The 19,927-nt window shown below is 41.8% G+C and overlaps 1 protein-coding gene and 1 long non-coding RNA gene across 9 annotated transcripts in view; one reads left to right on the top strand and one right to left on the bottom strand.

Annotated features, from left to right (window-relative positions):
• PRDM5 (PR/SET domain 5) overlaps positions 1-19,927 on the bottom strand; it is a 274,545-nt gene that overhangs the window by 124,911 nt on the left and 129,707 nt on the right. For 3 of the 6 annotated variants that reach the window (XM_077140171.1, XM_077140172.1, XM_077140173.1), the window contains 5 exons: positions 18,393-18,567; positions 16,622-16,743; positions 5,624-5,703; positions 1,675-1,759; positions 240-397 (listed from right to left, as the gene is read on the bottom strand). In XM_077140171.1, coding sequence (XP_076996286.1) covers positions 240-397; positions 1,675-1,759; positions 5,624-5,703; positions 16,622-16,743; positions 18,393-18,567 — 620 coding nt within the window. Of the gene's footprint in view, positions 1-239; positions 398-1,674; positions 1,760-5,623; positions 5,704-16,621; positions 16,744-16,978; positions 17,072-18,392; positions 18,568-19,927 lie in introns of all 6 variants that reach the window. The other 3 variants (XM_077140176.1, XM_077140174.1, XM_077140175.1) reach the window with 3 other exon arrangements.
• Positions 2,379-14,906, top strand: LOC143666387 (uncharacterized). Of its 3 annotated transcripts, XR_013167585.1 has the most exons (4): positions 2,379-3,212; positions 6,489-6,687; positions 12,599-12,683; positions 14,437-14,906. It is a non-coding gene; the product is annotated as an uncharacterized LOC143666387 (long non-coding RNA). The 3 variants fall into 3 exon arrangements; XR_013167584.1 differs by lacking the exon at positions 6,489-6,687 and having other exon boundaries at positions 2,383-3,212; XR_013167586.1 differs by lacking the exons at positions 12,599-12,683; positions 14,437-14,906 and adding an exon at positions 6,987-7,065 and having other exon boundaries at positions 2,383-3,212.

The following is a 19,927-nucleotide window of genomic DNA, read 5'->3' as shown; positions in this document are numbered from 1 at the left end:
TAAACTATTTCAAAGTAAACTATTCCAGAGGCTGGGAGTGTGGAAAATTCTGGATGACACTGTTGTGCGGAGAAACACTGCACCAGAGAAGGGAAGAGAGAAGACAGACTGAGGTCACGGGCTTCAGGGCAGAGAAACAAACAAAGATCCGCAACCATGCCCTTTCATAGCAGATGCTGCAAATATACAAGATAATTAGAAAGGATGCTGGAAATCAGTTTTTTAAAAAAAGCTTTTACCTTCTTGTGATTCTTGTAAACATTTCTGTGGGCAAATCCCTTTCCACACAGCTTGCATTTGTAAGGTTTATCTTCACTGTGTATTACTTTGTGGGCACCGACTTGATCAAGTCTCTTGAAAGACTTATTACAAATCTCACAATTATAGGGTCGTTTTTCTGTGAAAAAAATGAGTGGCGACAATCTCACATCTACATAAAAGTAAAGCATAAGAAGGAACACTTCCTCACCTTGTATTACTTCATAGGATGAATAAAATAAAACATGATCCAAACAAATGAAAACTACCGTCCATGTAATCCGCCTGTTAGACGTGCGAGTCTCTCCACAAGACAAATGGGAGCGTGTTCTTTTACAGCCCTGCTCTGTGAACTCAACGCATTATTAGCTTGACCAAAAAGAGGAAGTTTAAAACCAAGGGATAAATCCTACCTCCAAGTTAATACTGTGCCGATATATGTAAGTTTAAATCAGGGTTACAAGTGTGAACTAAGACGAAGAGCCTCCCTAATGGTGCCAGGAAGTCAGCCAGCTCAGCCAAGCAGGACCACGGAGGCAGTTTCCCATTTCTCAGCTGGAGCCACACATCTAGATGCCTACGTAAGATCCAGACGGACGCACGGTTCATGCATTGTTGACAGCCACATTTATAAAAACATACTGTGTGTATTAAGCAATGCAGACCTGGAGGCCACTGGTTCGTGACCACTCATTTTAACTTATCACAAAAATATATCTGTATCCAAACAAAACAGCCATTCAAAACATTTGACTCAAATGGCCTCCAATTATAAACATCCTACACTCTAGAAAGAAACTCAATAAAGAAAAAATTATTTTCAGAGCTTATATATTTTAAATGTCTGTATAAGTAAAACAAACCTATTACTTAAAATGAAACCGCAGCTTCAAAAATGTATATTCTCAAAACATGTTTCTAAACATTTTTATAAACATTTATTAATATTTTATTTATAAAATAAAACTATATGTTTGTACACATTGTTCAAATGAGTATAGTGTAATAGTAATAGATAATTGAAGAAGGAAAATGAGTAGGAAATATGATGATTGAGTCCCTACCAAATGTCAGGCACCGTCTGGGCACAGTGCACAAAGAACCTTCACTCAACCTTCATAGCAATCTCAATGAACAACCATTATCCCATGTCGTAGAGAAACTGAGGGTCAAGGAGGAGTGATAAAGTAAATGGTGGCTTCAAAGACATCCAGCAACACTTAACCCAATCATCTGTTTTATGAATTGAGATCTAGAGAAGTTAAGCAACTTGTACAAAACCCCACGGTCAGCTAACGGCTGAGCAGGCACTACCAGCCAGGTGCCCTAACCCTAACTGCCACCCTCAGAGCTCCTGAGAATGGCACACTGAAGCTTGCTGGCGATTCCAAAATAGATGAAGAAGTATGCATTTACCTGAGTGGGTGATCATATGACGTTTTAGCTGATTAGCTGAAATAAATTTCTTCATACACTCTTGACAATCAAATATTTCATGAATCTGCAAAACGAACATTTAAATCAACTGTTAAAAACTAAATTAGACTGAGTTCAAGCAAAAACATAAACTCATAGTCAGTTGCCACTGCAAAATCCAAACTATATATTATAATTCAGCCCTAATTGGGTCCTACTATCCTATGTAAATTGAAAATACAAACAGCATAAGATATCTAGCAAAGATATATAATTATAAGAAAACATAAGACTGCATATTATTTAAATATGCAATAGTTGAGCTATTACATTTATATTCTCTATAAAAATTATATACTTATATATTAACTCTTTCTTGATTGGACATATGTAATCTGTGAGTAATATTTCCCCTATAGAAGCCAACATTTAAACTTCAAAGTATCTATTACAGAATAAAACATTAATTACAGTGAAAGACCAGAAAATATATGATTCTGAAAAGCATTTGTCTCAAACAATAAGAGGATCACAAATTTATGAATCTCAAAAGCCGTAATAAACAAGGGAGAACCCATCTTTAACAAACTATCTACTGTAAATATTAAACTTGAGTGCTGAATGTAGTTCTTTCCCTCCAAGGCACGAAACCAGAGAAACCGGACAGGCGCGCGGAAGGGTGACGCCCAGTCAACTGACAGTTACACGGACTCGCTCCTGAGCTGAACTGTGGCTTCAGGTCTCACAGGGTTGCTCAGCCCAGTGGGGAAGGAGTCCGCACAGTTCTGCAGAAGGCATGCTGCACCCGAGAAAGGCGCGCCGCACCCGCGGAAGGCGCGCCGCACCCAGGGAAGGCGTACCGCACCTGTGGACTCCTGAGTCTCGGCGCGGGCCTTGCCCTCTGCGGGACAGCTCCCGGGTCCATGGCAGCCCTGGAAGAATTCCCGGCACGGGCGGCGTGGGAGAGGGTGGAAGACTGGAAACAGCCCGGCAAATCCCCACCCACGGGGGCGGTTTAGCTGAACCCGCCTTCCGCTTAGCCAGGCCTGGCTCTCGGTGAGTCAGTAACCTCCACCGTGGGGAGCCGGGAAAGCAGAGAAACAAGGCAGAAGCGGAAAGACTGCGTTCCACTAGACTCTGGCTTCTACGCCTGCTCAGATGCTGTAAGGAGCTAACTTTCCTCCAGAAAGATTATTTCCTAATCCCCCATCCCTGGTCCCGAGATGTGACCTTATCTGGAAATAGGGTCTTAGGAGATGTGATTAAAGTGAGGGGAAACCGGACTAGGGAGGGTCCTACCCCAGTAGGACCAGCGGCCTCCTAAAAGGATTTTGACCCGAGATAGACACATGCAGGGGAGAAGGTCGTGCGCTGATGGGGGCGGAGACTGGAGAGGCGCATCCATGCGCCACGCGCTGACAAGGACTGCTGCAAGCCCAGAAGCCAGGAGAGCCACCCGGAAGGGCTCTACCCTCCAGCATTCAGAGGGAACACAGACCCGCAGACACCTCGGCTTCGGACGGCTAGACGCCAAAATGGTGAGAGAAAGCATCTCTGTTGTTTTAAGTCCCCAGCTTGCAGTACTTTCTTACAGCAGCCTAGGAAACTAAAACACAGGCAGTGCAGATAAAGGGCGTACGGGATCCAGAAAGCCCCCTGTTCCCGAGAAAGCAGCGCGGAGCTGCACAGCTGCCTGCACAAGCACCCCACCACACAGAAGAAAAGATTTCGGTCCCATACATTTTAATGGCGCCTCCCAAATTGTGAAAGGCCCTCAGTGATTTCCGTGAAGGCTTGGGTTAGAGTAGCCACGTTATGATGATATGTTTGTTTCAAATAGTAATAGCAAATTTACTAAAATTTTAAATTTTTTTAAAAAGTTCTATTTTTGTATGAAACTATACAAAACTACTAATTCAAATATAAAAAGTACTGCTAAACTAAAATAATACAGAATAGTACCCATATTTGTCTAGTTCTTAACTCTCATGGCTTCTGAAATGTGAAACATTTTTAAAAGTTGAATCGACTTCATGTTCCAAAATTCATAAGATAGAGCATTTACTATATATGAAAGCAATTTTGCACTGACTCCCTTATTTATGGTGGAAAATTCAGGCCAAAACTATTTTCAAAACTCCTAAAAAGGTTTAATAAAACAATGGATTTAAGGTGAAAATTACAGATAATATTCTCTAGCTGTGTTTATTCCTAAGTAAGCATATTTAATAAAATTTTCAGCTTATCAAATGATATGGAGGGTATAATTCACAATTTAAAGCCATGAAATAAATTTTCAAGAAGGAACACATTATACCCTCTAGTAATACGGGAAAGTGTACAGTAATATAGGATGCAATACTCTGCAATAATGTAATTTGTCTTTGCTATAATGCACCATCCACTCGGAAAGTGCAATACTGCAACTTAACTCTAGACATTAGATATACCCAAAGAGCAAAAGGACCGAGTCAAAAGTGGCGTCCGTAGAGACCGACTACGGATTCAGAAAGGCTAAGGTGGGGGTTTCGTGGAGAGAAGACATGTGCTGCTTTGGGCCACTAAGTGACCAACACTGCAGAGAATCCTAAGGAGGAGCTGAACTCCATCACCATCAGATACCATTCGATCTGCCACTACATTCCTTCCAGGAGAAAAAGTTCTTATATTATGATGATGATAAATGGAAAAAGAGGACATTTTTCTGAAATAAGATCCATAGCTATTTTTGCTGGAACACTGTAATTAGTAAAATCTTAAATTTGGTAAACTATCTTAAAATTTCAACCTTCAAGATTTAAATAAATCAGGAAGTGTATCATAGGATTTAAAGAGCAAAAGCAGTTTTAGAATTCACCTGCCTGCTTGGATTAATCGCCACATCTCAGAATCTGAGGTCCTGCATTGGAAGCCATGGGGTAATGAGAAGGGAAATCAGGGGCCTAAAAGAAGGGGCATCTGGATGGAGTTCTGTGTCAGATTTCTTTGAAAAATAGTTTCATGGCTTTAAAGTTAACAAAACAATATGATCAAGTCGACGTAGCATTTCATTAACAAGCAAACAGAGGCGGAGAGTCAGGTGACGGCCAGTGACTGGAGGAGGAGGGCGCCCAGCCTGGTTCTATGTCCAGTGCTAGTTCCAGGGCTCCTGTGGGGTCAAAAGCCCTCAGCACACAGCCATGATCTCAAGGCATATCACAAAAAAGACAACCATTTAAGTGTCTCATATGTTATAGGTTAACGTCACCGCACGTGGTTGGAGCTACCAAACTAAACATCCTATGAATTTCAAGACCTGTGAATTTATTTTATAATACACCTATATATGGAAAAAAGAGAAAAAAATTCACTTCTTGAAGAACGACAAAAGTAAAATTATTCTTCCACTAGTGTCATATCCTTTTTTTGGTATTAAATAACTATTTATTATTCTCAAAAAGACAATATAAAAACTTAGGAAAAGGTCATATAAATGTACCAGCACTATCTTCTCCTAATAAAATCATTTGTTCTGCAAACATCATTGACACTCATGTACATGACTTTTGCTCTTCAGAATAATGGAGTTCTTGTCTTTGACACACATGATATGCTTTCATTTTAATAGCTAAATGCCGTCACATGGCACAGCTTCCTCACTGACTGTATCTCCCGAGCAAACCCCTGGCACACCTCGCGGCAAGGCAGCGCGTGGCGTGCAGGTGACGGACGCCGCTGGATGTGCGCTCTGCACCAGAGAAATGTTTCTGACGTCGAACAATAAGCAGCTCCAAGTTTCCTTTACAGAAGTTTACATGCTGCGTGTTGCTCCTGTATTCTAGAATATGTCAGCCCTTAAATTGATGACAAGTGTTTTACTAATGATATAAAAAGATCAACTAAAACTTTACATCACAGATGCTAGGAGTGACTTGAAGCTCTCACTGTGGCCGGTGCTCATCTTACCCACCTTTCTGTGCTCCCGCAGACTCGATGCCGAAGAGCACTTTTTATTGCACACCGAACACATTAGCTTTTTCTTAGGATCTCCTGAAACAGAAACAAAACACCACCATGATTCCAACGGAAATACTGAGATACAGTATTTCTGAGTGGTAATGATTTCTAAACAGGTATCTTGTAGCCATAATTTAGAATTCTAAAATCTTCAGTGTTGTAGATATAGACGTTAAATTCAGATAAAGAAGTGTCTAGCTGTCTTTTAAACCCATTACTATTTTATTTTCGCATGGGCAGGCACCCAGAACCGAACCCGGGTCTCGGCATGGCAGGCGGAAACTCTGCCGCTGCACCACCACGGTCGGCCCACACCCTTTCAAGTCTGAGATATCTCAGCTTGTTACACCACTTCCTACACATACACAGCCACCCACACACACATCTTTCTCCTGTTTATGCACTAATTTAGTATTAAAAGACAAAAATACACTTCTACAAAAAATTTGAATTAGTTAAAAAAAACTAAACACTTGGACTTACTGATTCATAAGTTGATTTTGCATTTCCTTTATATTTCAAGAAAATTCCTTTATTTAATTAGCTGGGTTTTTTAAATGGAATTTATAGATTATTCTTTCCAGCATTAGACTTGCAAAATTCATGAACGGATGCTTTATCACATCAGTGTTAAAAACAGAATAAAGTCAAATATTGCAAATATTTGGCAAATATTTGGCAATTTATGATATTATAAAAACCAAAACAAAACCCAACTTTGTCCTCTTATAGGTGATTATATTTATAGTAGCTCATTTCATATTTCAAATTTTACAGTGGTTATGGAAATTAAGATGCAATAAAATATGTTTCAACAGTAACAACATGATAAAAGCGTCACCTACCACACCATCATAAAGGGACCACGGAATGCTTTACAAAAGGCAAACCGGCGGCGTTTCCGAAACCACCTGCACAGCCGCCATGCGCTAATGGCACACGGCCTCCAGTGGCTGCCCGCAGCACCCCGTGCTCACCACTCCCCCAGCGACTGCCCCACCGCTGGGTTATTTTGAGGTAAATCTAAAGCATCACATAATGTCTCCTGTAAATAGTGTACTAAAATACACAATTCTTTTAGAAATATAACCACAAAACCATTATTATAATCTAAAATATAATTCCTTAATATGACCAGATATATCATTGTTCCCAAATTTCCAACTGTCTCATAAATTTCATAAATATATTTTCACGGTTCTTAATTTTACAACTAGATTCATATAAGGCCCGCACATTCCACTGCTGAATATAACTTTTATGTCTTTTTAAGGTAGGTTTCCAATTCATCACACTTCCTGTTTTTCCGACTCTAGATGGCCCTGCAAATGCTCCCCCAGGCTGAACTTGCTGCATCCCTGGACTCTGCCATAACCCTCATCTCCTCCATTTCCTCCCAACTGGAAGTTGGATCAAGAGTCTTGATCACATTCAGTCTTGTTTTTTATTTTTTATTTTCCAAGACTATTTCCTAAGTCATCGGGAGGCACTGGTGACAACCGTCCTTTCTCTGTGATGTCGGTGGCCTGTGATGCTTGTGACGGCAGCAGCCGTTGGTGGTCGATGCATCATCAGTGCAGGCAGGGGAGGTAGGAACTGAGCAGGCGTTCCCTCAGACTCTATGGGGCCTCTCCAGTAGTCATCACAAAGGACCCGCGCATGGAGCATGGCCATGTGTTGCACAGTCATAACTCAGCTTTCCATGTTAAATGTGAGCAAACATTGGCTCGAGATTTTAAGGGGAAGTATAACACTAAGGACATCCACAATTCAGTGAAAACCCGCTCACACATGCCAGGTCACAGCTGCTCCTGTGTAGGGAAAGGTTTAGAAAACCTCTGCGTTTTAGAAAAGCAAGCACTGCATGGCAAGCGCCCTTCCATGGAGCAGCCTGCCAGTTGGGTTGCCACGGCCCGGGGCAGAGGGCAGTGGTTTTAGAGGGAGAAAGGAACTTCTGCTAAGGAGGTGAACTGGTTAAATGGAATTTCTTTTTTTTTCAAAACAATTGAGAAATATTTTATTTTCATATATTTTCAAAGAATACTTCACAATTATCCTGATACTTTATATAACAAAATATACTCTGATATTTATTTACAGATAAAACTTTTCAATAAGCCTAATTATAATTAAAATACAGAAATCCTTATTGCAGTACAACACATCAGATGTCCCCACAATTCTAAGAAGCTGATAAACTTTAAACTATATATGTCCTCAAAATCACTCATCTACATGGTTCAAGTGAAACATTGTGACTAAAACAAAGAAAAGGGACCTGTGTGAACTAAATTATTTTCATTTACAACGAATACAAATCTAAACATTTGTGTGTAAATTGTTGACTAAAGGCCCTGCACACCACACATTGAGTTCCCTCCTTTTTTAAGAGTTGGGCTGAAAAGTGGCTGAGCACTTAATTAGCTCCGTGCATTTATCATAGTTTCAAACTTATCACAGAACACCGTGAAGCTGTGTTATTACAAAGCACAATCACTTCAGGGGTATGTATTTGTTTAAGCTGAAAGGTTCATGAAACATATCACCTGATACAGAACCAATTTTTCTCAAATTGCATACTACTGACAAGATGGAATTCAGAATTAAACAAAATGGAAAATATAATTTATTTAGAAAATATGATGAGTCAATACCTAGAACACTGCATCTCAAATCAACCTGCAAGTGCTGTGGTATTTTAGGGAGGTCAGCCTGACAAAGGAGGAAAGAGAATGGAGGAGGGAGACAGAGTAACAAGTTATTGCGGTCTTCTAGACACGCGGTAATTAGGGACAAACTAAGAAAGCAGTGTGGGGGTCACGGCAGCTGGGCGGCGCAGCACAGCATGGCCAGCAGTTTCGCTTCGCTAGGCTCTTGGCGACCCCTCGGCTGGCAGCACCTGGCCTGCACCTGCTTTAGAGGAAGTTCGGCTCGGCCAAAGGTGCAGGCAAGGAGTTGTCCAAGAGGAGGTTGGAGAGACCATCAGCTTAACTGGCTCCTGCAAAAGTGGCAATGAAGCCAAAAAAGGCAGCAGGGAAGGATAAGACTTCAGACAAAAAAATGCAGCCTAAAGGGAAAAGGAGGGACAAAGGGAAAACAAGCTGAAGTGGCTAACCAAGAAACTAAAGGTTTACCTGCAAAAAATGGAGCAACTAACAATGAGGAGAACCCAGCTTCCAATGAAGCAGCAGAGAAAGAAGCGAAGTCTGATTCACATCACATGCATACACTAAGTGATGATTTGAGTCACAGTCATGCATTTAATACATGCTGAACGTTTTTAATCCTTCTATTTCCATGTTTTTAGTGTGATTGTTTCTTAAAAGTGCTCCCTGACCATGGCCTCCCAGCGGGAGCCGTAAGCATTTCTAACGTCCATCCAGGTGCTCACACACCTCCCTCACCACTTTGTTCCATGCTGCAAAAGAACAGAAACGTGAGTGTGTGGTGTGTCAGATATCAAATCGTGAATTAGTGGAACTTACAATGTAACGGCTTATCAACATTTGAAAATGACCATACTTGATGTCCTTGTAGGGACAACCTGCCTCCAATTTGAAGCTAGAATATTACTGGAATAACTTTAGAAAAGAATTACAACTACACGGCTTTTCAGATTGTCGGTACATACAATAAGAATTGTGTACACATTGTTCATAATGTCTGTGTGCTGATATTCAGATCAATAAAATCTCAATTATGAAAGAAAAACAGAAAGCAATGGGGAGGGGAAGGAGATGCTATACTGAGAGACTTTTCTCAAGCAGTTATCATAGGGGTTAAGCGGATGATTTTATGTGCAGGGTAAAGAAAAGTATGGTTGACACTGGAGTGTGGGCAGCTAAATAGTGACATCATTTACAGAGGATGAAACTAAATTAATATATGGTGAATACCTATGTACCACAGCTTCAGTGGAATTTTAAAAAATGAAGAATTCAGCCATTAAAATATATTGCTTAGTCTTATGACTCCTCTTCACTTTTTACTAAGCAAGAAGAGACCATAAAAGCATGAGAAAAAAATACATGCCTTTAAAATAATATTTGAAAAGACCATTTATCTTTCAAGAAGAAAATATGTGGCATTTGGAGCATCTGATAATTATTCTAGGATGAAAGTAAAAAACAATATTAGAAAGCAATTTGGAGGGAGGTGGGGCAAGGTAGTGGCACGGCAAGGGGGCGGCACAGGGAGATGTGGAATTGAGTTCATCATGCGGCAGCTAGCAGAGAGCCAGAAACTGTCTAGAGCAGCTGTGAAGGACTCCTGTGACCAGACATACAACACACAACAGTCTGGAATGAGTGGCAGGGACAAGAACACAGCACAGACTTGGAAGGTCCCCTACTCATGGAGGTGGGCACCCCTGCCCGCTGGCATGGTGGGCTGTTTCGGAGTTATCCCCCATGGGAGAAAGAAGCAGCCTCTACTAGGGGCAAGGGAAGGTAGTTCAGCCAAAAACTCCAACTGCGGAAGTGATGAACAAATTCAGAGTGCTGGGTACAAGCTCCAAGCAAAGACAAACCTGGAGCAAGCAGGAGAACAGCCTGGGGGTTTCTCCCTGGTAGAGAGGAGGCAGGGTTGAATGAAAAAAAAAAAAAAACCAAACAAACACAGAGGCTACTGGAGCTGGCCAAGCTCAGCATTCTGGAAAAGGGCTGTGGCCCTAGAAAACAGGGCACATAGAGGTGTGTGCCAACTGGCTCTTGACTGGCAAACCCAGGGGTTTTTATCCCATGGCTCTGAAGGGATTTTTCCCTTTTATAATTTTTTTTTTTTTTTTTTTACTTTTTAGCTGCTCATTAAACAAAACTGCAGATATTCTCACATTTCAGCACTGCCCAGGCAAGGGTGGAGTGAAGGTGTATCTGAGAGACAAAATATCTATCTTCTATCAGGTGAAGGAGATAATTTCCTAAAAGGCACATCATCTTCCCCAAGAAAAGATGGGGAGGGCAGGGGGCAGGGCCCAGCACAAGTGGCAGCTCTTCTTCAGAGACTTCAGAACCCAGGGGCTAGAACAGAAACAGTCCTGGCCTACCTTCTGCCTCGGCCTCTGTCTCTACCACCCCTGGCAAGAGGGTCTGCAGAGAATTAAAGGCCCCGCAGCACTCTACAGTGGTGGAGAGCATCAGCTGACAAGTGCCGCCTGCTCAACAGGAAACAAAAAGCACAGCTTCAAGAGGACTGGCAGCTGCTGGGTCTCACCCTCAGGGAAACTCAGTACTGATCACAGGCTCCACCTGAGTCCTGGGCACATCTTGGCTGGGAAAATCTGCTGGGGTCAATCCTATCCAGCAGGACAAGAACCAGAAAAACAAGAACTGAGCAATTCTGATCAGTTAAACAGAAGCTATACTAGAAGTCTAGAATAAATTCAACTGAATGTTAAAGGACAGGTAGAGAAAAGGTCAACCAACAAGAAAAACCTAGATTAAACAGAGAAAATGACCTTGAGAACAACCAAATCAAGGAAATTAGATGCCTAGACACCTGCAAAAAACCACAAGTCATACTAGGAAGAGCAAATGACTTTGACTTTGGCACAAAGAAACAAACTAACACTCCAAAAGAGATACAGGAGTTGAAACAACTAATTAAAGATATTCAAATAAATCTTCTAAATCAAATTAACGAGTTGAAGGAAGATGTGGCAAAAGAGATGTAGGATAAGAAGACGACACTGGGTGACCATAAAGAAGAACTCAAAAGCTTGAAGAACAAATGACAGAACTTACGGTAATGAGAGGCACAATAGAAGAGAATAAAAAACAATAGAGACATTTAGCAGCAGATCTGAAGAGGTAGAAAGAGGATTAATGAACTAGAGGACAGAGCATCTGCAATCTTACCCACAAAAGAACAGAGAGGGAAAAGAACGGAAAAGTTTGAATAGGGCCTCAGGGAGCTGAATGACAGCACGAAGCGCATGAGGACACGTGTCCTGGATGTCCCGGAAGGACAATAGTAGGGAAAAGGGGCAGAAAGAATAATGGAGGAAATAATCACCAAAAGTTTCCTAACTTTTATGAAAGACATAAAACTACAGATCCAAGAAGTGTAGCATATCCCCAATAGAATAAATCCAAATAGACCTACTACAAGACAATTACTAATCAGATTGTCAAATGTCAAAGACAAAGAGAGAATTCTGAAATCATCAAGAGAAAAGCGACCCACCACACACAAAGGAAGCTCACTAAAACCATGTGTGGATTTCCCAACAGAACCCATGGAGGAGAGGAGGCAGTGGTATGATACATTAAAGAGAAAAACTGCTGACCAAGAATTCTATACCTGATAAAACTTTCCTTCCAAAATGAGGCAGAGTTTAAAATATTTTCAGACAAACCAACATTGACAGTGTTTGTGAACAAGAGAACTGCTCTACAAAAAAAATGCTAAAAGGAGCACTGCAGGCAGACAGGAAAAGATAGGAGAGGGAGGTCTGGAGACGAGTGTAGAAATGAAGACTATCGGTAAAGGTAAAAACAGAGCTCAGTCTTGTAAGTATAACGAACAAAGCTAAGTGGATGGAAGAGGAAGGTGTGGGGCACATAGGACATTAGAAGGAAAATAGAGGATAAAAACGTGGACTGCATAACAGCGAAACCTAGAGCAGATAATGATGGTGTTAAATGTACAAATATAAGAAAGTTTTTACATCAGGGAGAACAAATGAATGTCAACATTGCAAGATGTTGAAAATGGGGTGGTATATGGGAAAAAGTTCAATCAATGCAAACTAGAGTCTGTAGCCAACAATAACATTGTAACATGTTTCCATTAATTGTAACAAAGACAATATAACAAAGCTAAATGTCAATAAGAGAAGGATGTAAGTGAGGGGTATGGGCTTCTTGATGTTATCACTGTTTCTCCTCTTTATGATTTTATTCTTCTTTTTTATCTTCTTCCTTTGCAGAAGAAATGGAAATGATTGTGGCAGTGAATACATCTCTGTGAATATCCTGAGAGCCACTGATTGTTTACTTAGGATGGATTGCCTGGTGTGTAAATAAAACTGTTTTAAAAAATAAAAGAAAGATACAAGTGCTGGAGAAGATGTGGCAAGAGAGATGCACCTGTCCACTGTCGGTAGGGAAGTACAGAGGTGCAGCCCCTCTGGAGGGCAGTGTGGTGGTTCCACAGGAGCGTAGGTATGGGGCTGCCATAGGATCCTGCACCCCGTTATTAGAGATGTACTTGGAGGAACTGAAAGCGGGGGCAGGATCGGGCATCTGCGCGCTATGTTTACGACAGTGGTCTTCATCATCTGGTGTGGACGAAGGTGACTTAAGGTTCACACTGATGAACAGAAGGACAGACTGTGGTGTATACAGCAGTTCAGTGGCTTCAAGAAGGAATGAAGTGGGGAGGCACGCATAGGTCAAGGAACCTTAAGGACATTAAGCCGAGTGAAATAAACTAGGCACAAAAAGACAAATATTGTAAGGTCTCATTAGTATGAAGTGAATGTAATGTGCAACTCTGAGAATTGAATTTTAGAACAAAGGTTATCAGGCACTAATATGTGGGCAGGGATTGGGCAGCTGACAACTAAGGAATACAGAATGTTCAACAGGGCTCACTGTAAGGGCTCCTAGATTGTCAGCTCTTACCGCAGTCTCACCTATTCCTGAGTTTAATGGTTATTACTAAATTTGGAGATGCCGAGCTCTTTGTGTAGACGCTGGGCATTCCCTGGAACTCCGGGTATGACCCGAGACTCAGAGTTAGAGCTCTGCAGCTCTGTAAGTCAGCACTACCCCAAACGGCAACTGTTAAAGAAGCTGAAAAAGAGATCAGACTTCAACCAGAGATATGAATGAAGGTAGTCTATAGGACTAAGGTAAATCAGAATAAAAGGTAAAGGATGATACTGAGTATATTTTAAAACTTTAATTTCTGGATGATACTGAAGGAAGAGATGTTCACTTCATACAAAATTTAGATTTTCTGTATCTAATTTAACTGGTATGGTCAGTTTATTCAAATAACATAATTACATGAAAGATGAATAGGGAATGAGATCTTGTTATTTTGTACAGGTTAATGCACCCTGGGATGTACCCTGATACATCCCAGAGTAATTTCAGCAGAAAGTAAAAGATTATTTGCAAAGTCCCCTTAAGGGACTAGGGGAAAATGTGGAACTATTAAACTTCCCCACCTGGGGAATTCCTGATATTCTCTTGGGCAGTAGGGACTCAAAATCTAATAAGCCAAGCTATGGACCTTGAGGTTTGCCCCTCTGAAATGTACTCCTGCAAAGGAAAAGCTAAGCCTACTTATAATTATGCCCAAGAGTCACCCCCAGAGAACCTCTTTTGTTGCTCAAATGTGGCCTCTCTAATTTAATTCTGCACATAAACCCACACTACCGTCCCTAATGCGTGGACATGATGCCAGGGGCGTAATTCTCCCTCACAATGTGGGACAGAAATCCCACCCCCAACGGCCCCCCAGGCCCAGGACGGCGCTCCTCGTACACCATAACCAGAGAATTTATGCCGTTTTAATTCTCCTATATTCATGTAAATCTATGTGACTTTCACATTCAACTTTCAAAACTATTTCTGAAGTGGGAGATGGCCTGAGAAATGGACTCAGGTGCGCTGAATAAACAGCCGATAAAGCCCGCGGGGCAGTGCGCTGTGGTGGACGGAGCCCAGAAGCTGCTGTGAGACTCTACTCACCCCAGGGCATAATTTTGGTGGAGAAACATATCCGTATTTTAATGTTCAGCTTCTGTCCTTTCAGCCTCTTCAGTTCGCATCACCGAACAAGGACACTTCCCAGCATGCGTAGGACACGTGAGATCCCCTCCGCCTTCGCCTTCTGGCGGTCAAGGGCTCTGCAGCCCCACCTGTGGGTGCTGCGCCTGGCTTAATCAAGGACCCAGGGATGTGCTGTCCCAGTGGCAAATATGCTTTCCCCAAATGTCTGCACAACTTGCCCTTCACTGCATTAAAGTTTCTACTCGCACATCACCTCATCTCAGAGGGCATTTCTAACCACACCATGGAAAATAACTCCCTCCACTGTCCATGAGGTCTGTGAAGACGGAGGGCAAAAAAAATCACATTTATATCCCCATTCTCTTCTGATTGAAATTGAACATTTTCTGAATTAATGAATGACAAATGTGTGGGTCAAAAGACTAACAAATTTCAAAATTGTGAATTTTATCAAGGAATGAAAATTCAGAAGAATAAAAAGTTACTTTATAACTCACTTTTATTTTTCTACCACAAATACCTCATAAAAAGTAATAAGACACTAATATAAAATATATAAGGGGGAAGGGAGAAAGGAAGGATAAGGGACCGAAAAAAAAAACCACGCAGAAGGCCTGGGGTGGAGGGTCAGAGGTTAGGGGAGGGAAAAGAGAGGCTCCAAATGAGAAATTAAGATTGTGAATGAAGCCCAGAAAAAAGCCAGGATTTTACTGGCTAAAATATAGTAAAATTTCACATTTTATATGATCCACAAGAACATTAAAAAAGAAAAAAAAAGCCTTTTTATGAATTACTTCCTACCAAATCATCATAAATTTTCAGAACCAGTAATGTCATAATTTCCAAGGCCAATTACAAGAAGCCTCAAAGAAATTATGCTTACAGCACCACACGCCCAGTAACAAGAACGTGAAAGTTTCCAGAGCTTCCATATGCATCTGATTTTTCACTTAGTTCAGCAAAGTTAACTTGAAAACCGACATGAAAGATTTGTTACAATACAGTGCAGACAAGGAGGGAGAAAATTAAGAACAGCATGTTAACAGTAACAGCTCCAAGAAAAAACAACTATGAAGGCAAGTCTATCAAAAAGTTACGCTTGCTTCTTGCAAGCATAGGAAAGGTTCAAGTATCATGAATTCAGAATCATGCCGTTTTCTCCAAACCAGCCGCATGTGCTTCGAGCACTGTAAAGGTCCAGCCTGGCTGCCCGAGGCTGCGCTGCACGGGGCAGGGCCTTCGCCACCGGAGCTCTCCTGCAGGGCTCGCACACAGCACGCAACCCCAGCCGAGAGTGCCGGCTGCAGCCAGCAGTCAGCCCACACAGCTTCTACTGCTTTGCAGTAAGTAGATACTTTCAGAACAATGAACATGGAGGACACCGAGGGTAGGTTCTAACTATCCTTTTCTCCTGAATGTGAGAATAAAGAAAGGAGGAAAACCCACTTTTCTCCAAATACAGAGAGAGATGTTTCTGCTCACTTCCCAGAACTCAAGGAAGGGCGGAAGTAAACACATGACAGGAGTTCCATGAACCTCAGCCCCCTTTGAGAAAGTGACACTAAGTAAATAAAAAGTTAGTTCTGACAGTGGAGGTATCTGTTCAACTCAATGCAACACATTTACTATCTGAACCAAAATATATGAACTGAAGGTCTACCATGTGCTAAGCAGATGTAGTCTCACAGGCAAATTTTATTCTTCTTTTATTGTTTAGCTAGCATTAGAAGGAATTCAAATAGCACTTACATTATTGACTCATATATTCAGTTCCTATATCAAAACGTGGGCAATAATTTTCTCCAATATAAGAGAAATTAGCAATCATTAGCAAATGGAATTGTAATAGAAAATATTAAAGCCAAAGAGCAACACTCAATAGTTTAAAAAGACATTCACAGTAGTCAGTTTTAAGTTTCTGTAAAAATAAAGTTCATAAACAGAAACATTTAACTTGCTGTTTAAAATACTAATTCCTCGTGTGTGTGACCACCAAGCCCAGCTAACACATCCAGGATGATCGTTATGAATAACTCAGAGGTGGGAAAAGGACAAACATTGCTGAAACCAGCTACCCACTGAGCTAGTCCAACACATGTGCATAATGCAACGGACAGGAAAACTCTCTTTCTGTGTGTGAGAATTAAGAACAGGTCGCTGAGGCCTGGGAGGGGCCCCGCCAAAGCGGCCTTCGAGGGCCTCCTCACCGGTGTGGACGTTCTCCTGGTGCCTCTTGAGAGCATCCTTGCTCTTCAGCCTCTTCCCACAGCTGTCCGCCTTGCACACAAACCGGGCATCTTCCCTGCACGTCTCGCCGTGCTGCTCCAAACTACAGGAAAGGCAACAGAAAAGAGAAATGCAAAGACGTACCTACAAATTTCAAGCATCACAGCAGGCTTCGGCAATCCATGCTAGTACAAGGCCAGGGTCATTTCATGCACCCATGCAGGCAAAGAAGAAGCACTTAGCTCCATAGCCTGTGACAGTGAGTCACCAAAAGCATGAAAGTGTGCGTGCAAATGACCCACAACAACCGCAGTGAACCCACAACTCAGACACAAAACCTCAAAGCTGAACTGAAGGAGGAATTGCAAACAGAGCACTGAAAACTTCGTGGAGAATCCTTCAAGCTGCTTTTTGCCGTGCACTGAAGAACACTGAAGGGAAATAAAAAGCAAAAACAAAAACTAGAAGTCTAAGATGACAACTTACAAGAATATGCCACTTTGAATAAGGTCATGCTTGTGATATCTCTTCTCATGCTACATTTTGCTTTTTTACATTTTTTAGTAGTACCTTATTAAATGATAAGTCTCGGCCCACCAAGGCTATCTTTTATATAGAATATATAACACTACATGCAATAATAGGTGACCAGAATGCAGTTTTAAAGCCCATTTCTTAGAAAGTACATTTCCTTGCTTTTTTCAGGAACTTGCAATAGAAGCACCAAATTTTAATCTCCTATTATAAAGTTTTTGTTTTTAATCTTTTAAGCACAGTTTTTGCATCTCAATTCTTATAAGCAAAACCTGATGCATATAATATATGGAAACAGTTTCAATATGAAATGTAGACTATTTCAGAATTTTACTTTATTAACACAAAAAATTTAACATTAACTTTCACCCTTTGTTAATGATTTCCTGCTCATGTGCAAGGTGATTATTTAACATCCAGTTAAAAATAAATCTACAGTTAAGTATACCTCATTCTCCATTTTTAATAATTCATGATCCTAAAAAAAATTTAAATGAAAGGATAATTTCATGTACTATTTATATATGTATAGTTACAATAATAAAGTGTGCAGAGAAATGTGCGGTGTCATTTTATTTGTCCTATTATCATTAACCAGTACCTATTCATCCTTTTTCCTTTGGCACGGCAGGCACAGGGAACGGAACCCGGGTTTCCCGCATGGCAGGCTGAACTCTGCCCCTGAGCCACCGTGGCCTGCCCCCTATTCATCTTTAAAGTATTTCTCCAAAGTTGCTGTGAAATGAATAGTGCTGCCCAAATTGTCCATGTATTCTTTATACTCCGCAGTCTCTGCAGTCCATAAACTTGTTTTTACTGTTTCCAGGGAGATTATCTAATGGGACAACTGAAATCTGATCTGTCACCTCAAAGCACCAGCCAGGCTGTGCTTATCTGGGTTTCAGATTAGGCAACTGATGACCTTAACATGTCACGGCAAGGTACTAGGCGGACAAACAGCACTAGCATAACCGAGTTCACTCGTTACACTTCATCATCGTCTGGAGAGGCCCCTTGCTGCACTAGGAGAATATGAAGGGACACCAGGCAGGATGCTCTCTGCCTCCCTCTCCCTCCGCAGCTGTCTGCCAGGCACACAAACCTGGCACCCTGGCATCCCCGAGCATGCCTCGCACACACGCACGCACAGATACACACACGTTTCCAGCGGACGTGCTGGTGAACAAGCCCCGCCTAGGCCCGAGCCCGCGGACGCACTGCCTGTGCAGGGCCTGCTTGAGTGGGAAGCCCCGCCCGCAGTGGCGGCACGTGGCCTCGGTCCCCCCGGCGGGCGCGCGGTGCAGCGCGTGCATGTGCTCGGCGAGGATCTCAGCGCTGGCGAAGCTCGCGGCGCACTGGGGACAGGCGCGCTCCTCGTCACGGCCGCGGCGACCTGGTGGGGGAGAAACGCGCTCAGGCGAGGCCAGGGCCAGGGGCGCGCAGCTGCCCCCACCCTGAAGTTAGCATGAACCGTGCGTGCTAGCTCCGTCCATTTTTATCACCTCTACCAGCAAGCACTGGGTGGACCGTGACAAATAGCAGGAGCATAAATAGAAATAGATTATGTCTTGAATCTTTTCACCTGTTTCACCAAATTAATTTCAAAGGAAATTCAATTTTTTTACCCTATAATGCCAACTTTCCAGATCAAAGAGTTATTTCAAATGCTGAATTGGAAAACCAAAGTCCTCCCCGAGACAGGCCATGTTCGACCTTTACAGCGCCCGTGGACAAGGATGCGGCGGGTGGACCGGACCACGGCGGGCTCCTCCCAGCGCGAAGGGGCAGCCCGTGGCGAGAGGGGCTGCAACACGACCGGTGGGCCCAGCCCTGTCTCGGCTTTCCCAAAGCACATTCCATGACATATTTACTTTTCCTGATCATAAAATTAAGTTAGGGTGGGCCACGGTGGCGCAGTAGCAGAGTTCTTGCCTGCCACGCCAGAGACCCGGGTTCAACTCCCGGTGCCTGCCCACGCAAAAAAAAAAAAAAAAAAAAAAAAAAAATTTAATTAGAAGATGCAGACGTATGAAGAAGAGAATAAAACCCACCAATAAACCCATCATAAAGAGACAACTCTAATGTATGTCCAAGCCTGACTTGTCTTTTGTGCATATAAATTTTATGCTGTCTAGGAATGGTTACGTTTATGATGGCACTTTGTATGCAATTTTATATGATGCCTCTTCTTAACATCTCTCAAATGGTATGTTTTTTTTTAAAAAAAACTTGAGGTATCATAATATATTTAACTGAACTCTCCACTCTTGGACATTTGGGAATGGCTTCTTTCTTTCTTTTGGCCCTTTTTATTTGGTTTTAGAAACAAGGTAGTAAAAATTCAAAAATAAAAATAACAATGATACAAGTACCTGACTCATACATGTAAAAAAATCAGATTATATTTTCATTTCTTTAACAATGATAAAGGAAACTGATATTTTGATAACAAAAGCAGAAATTGAGTAGTGGTAATACAAAAACAGGAGACATTATAAAGTTAAAATAATAAATACAACAATAACAAGCCTTAGGGGCTACAGAAAAGAAAAAATAAATACAAAAACAAAGAAAACACAGAATAATGCAGAAATAATTCCCACCACCCCAAATCTGACATTCCCAACAGTGTAATGCCGAGTTTGTTTCCATCTTCCCTTTAAATAATCCAACCAAGATAAACAAACAGAAGCGTAAGCTGGTAATGCTGTGAGTAGGCACATAATTTATCCACCGCTGACACAGTTACAATA

Source organism: Tamandua tetradactyla, chromosome 22, assembly GCF_023851605.1.
Source record: "Tamandua tetradactyla isolate mTamTet1 chromosome 22, mTamTet1.pri, whole genome shotgun sequence".
Lineage (NCBI taxonomy): Eukaryota > Metazoa > Chordata > Mammalia > Pilosa > Myrmecophagidae > Tamandua > Tamandua tetradactyla.
This window is presented reverse-complemented; position numbering and strand designations above follow the sequence as displayed.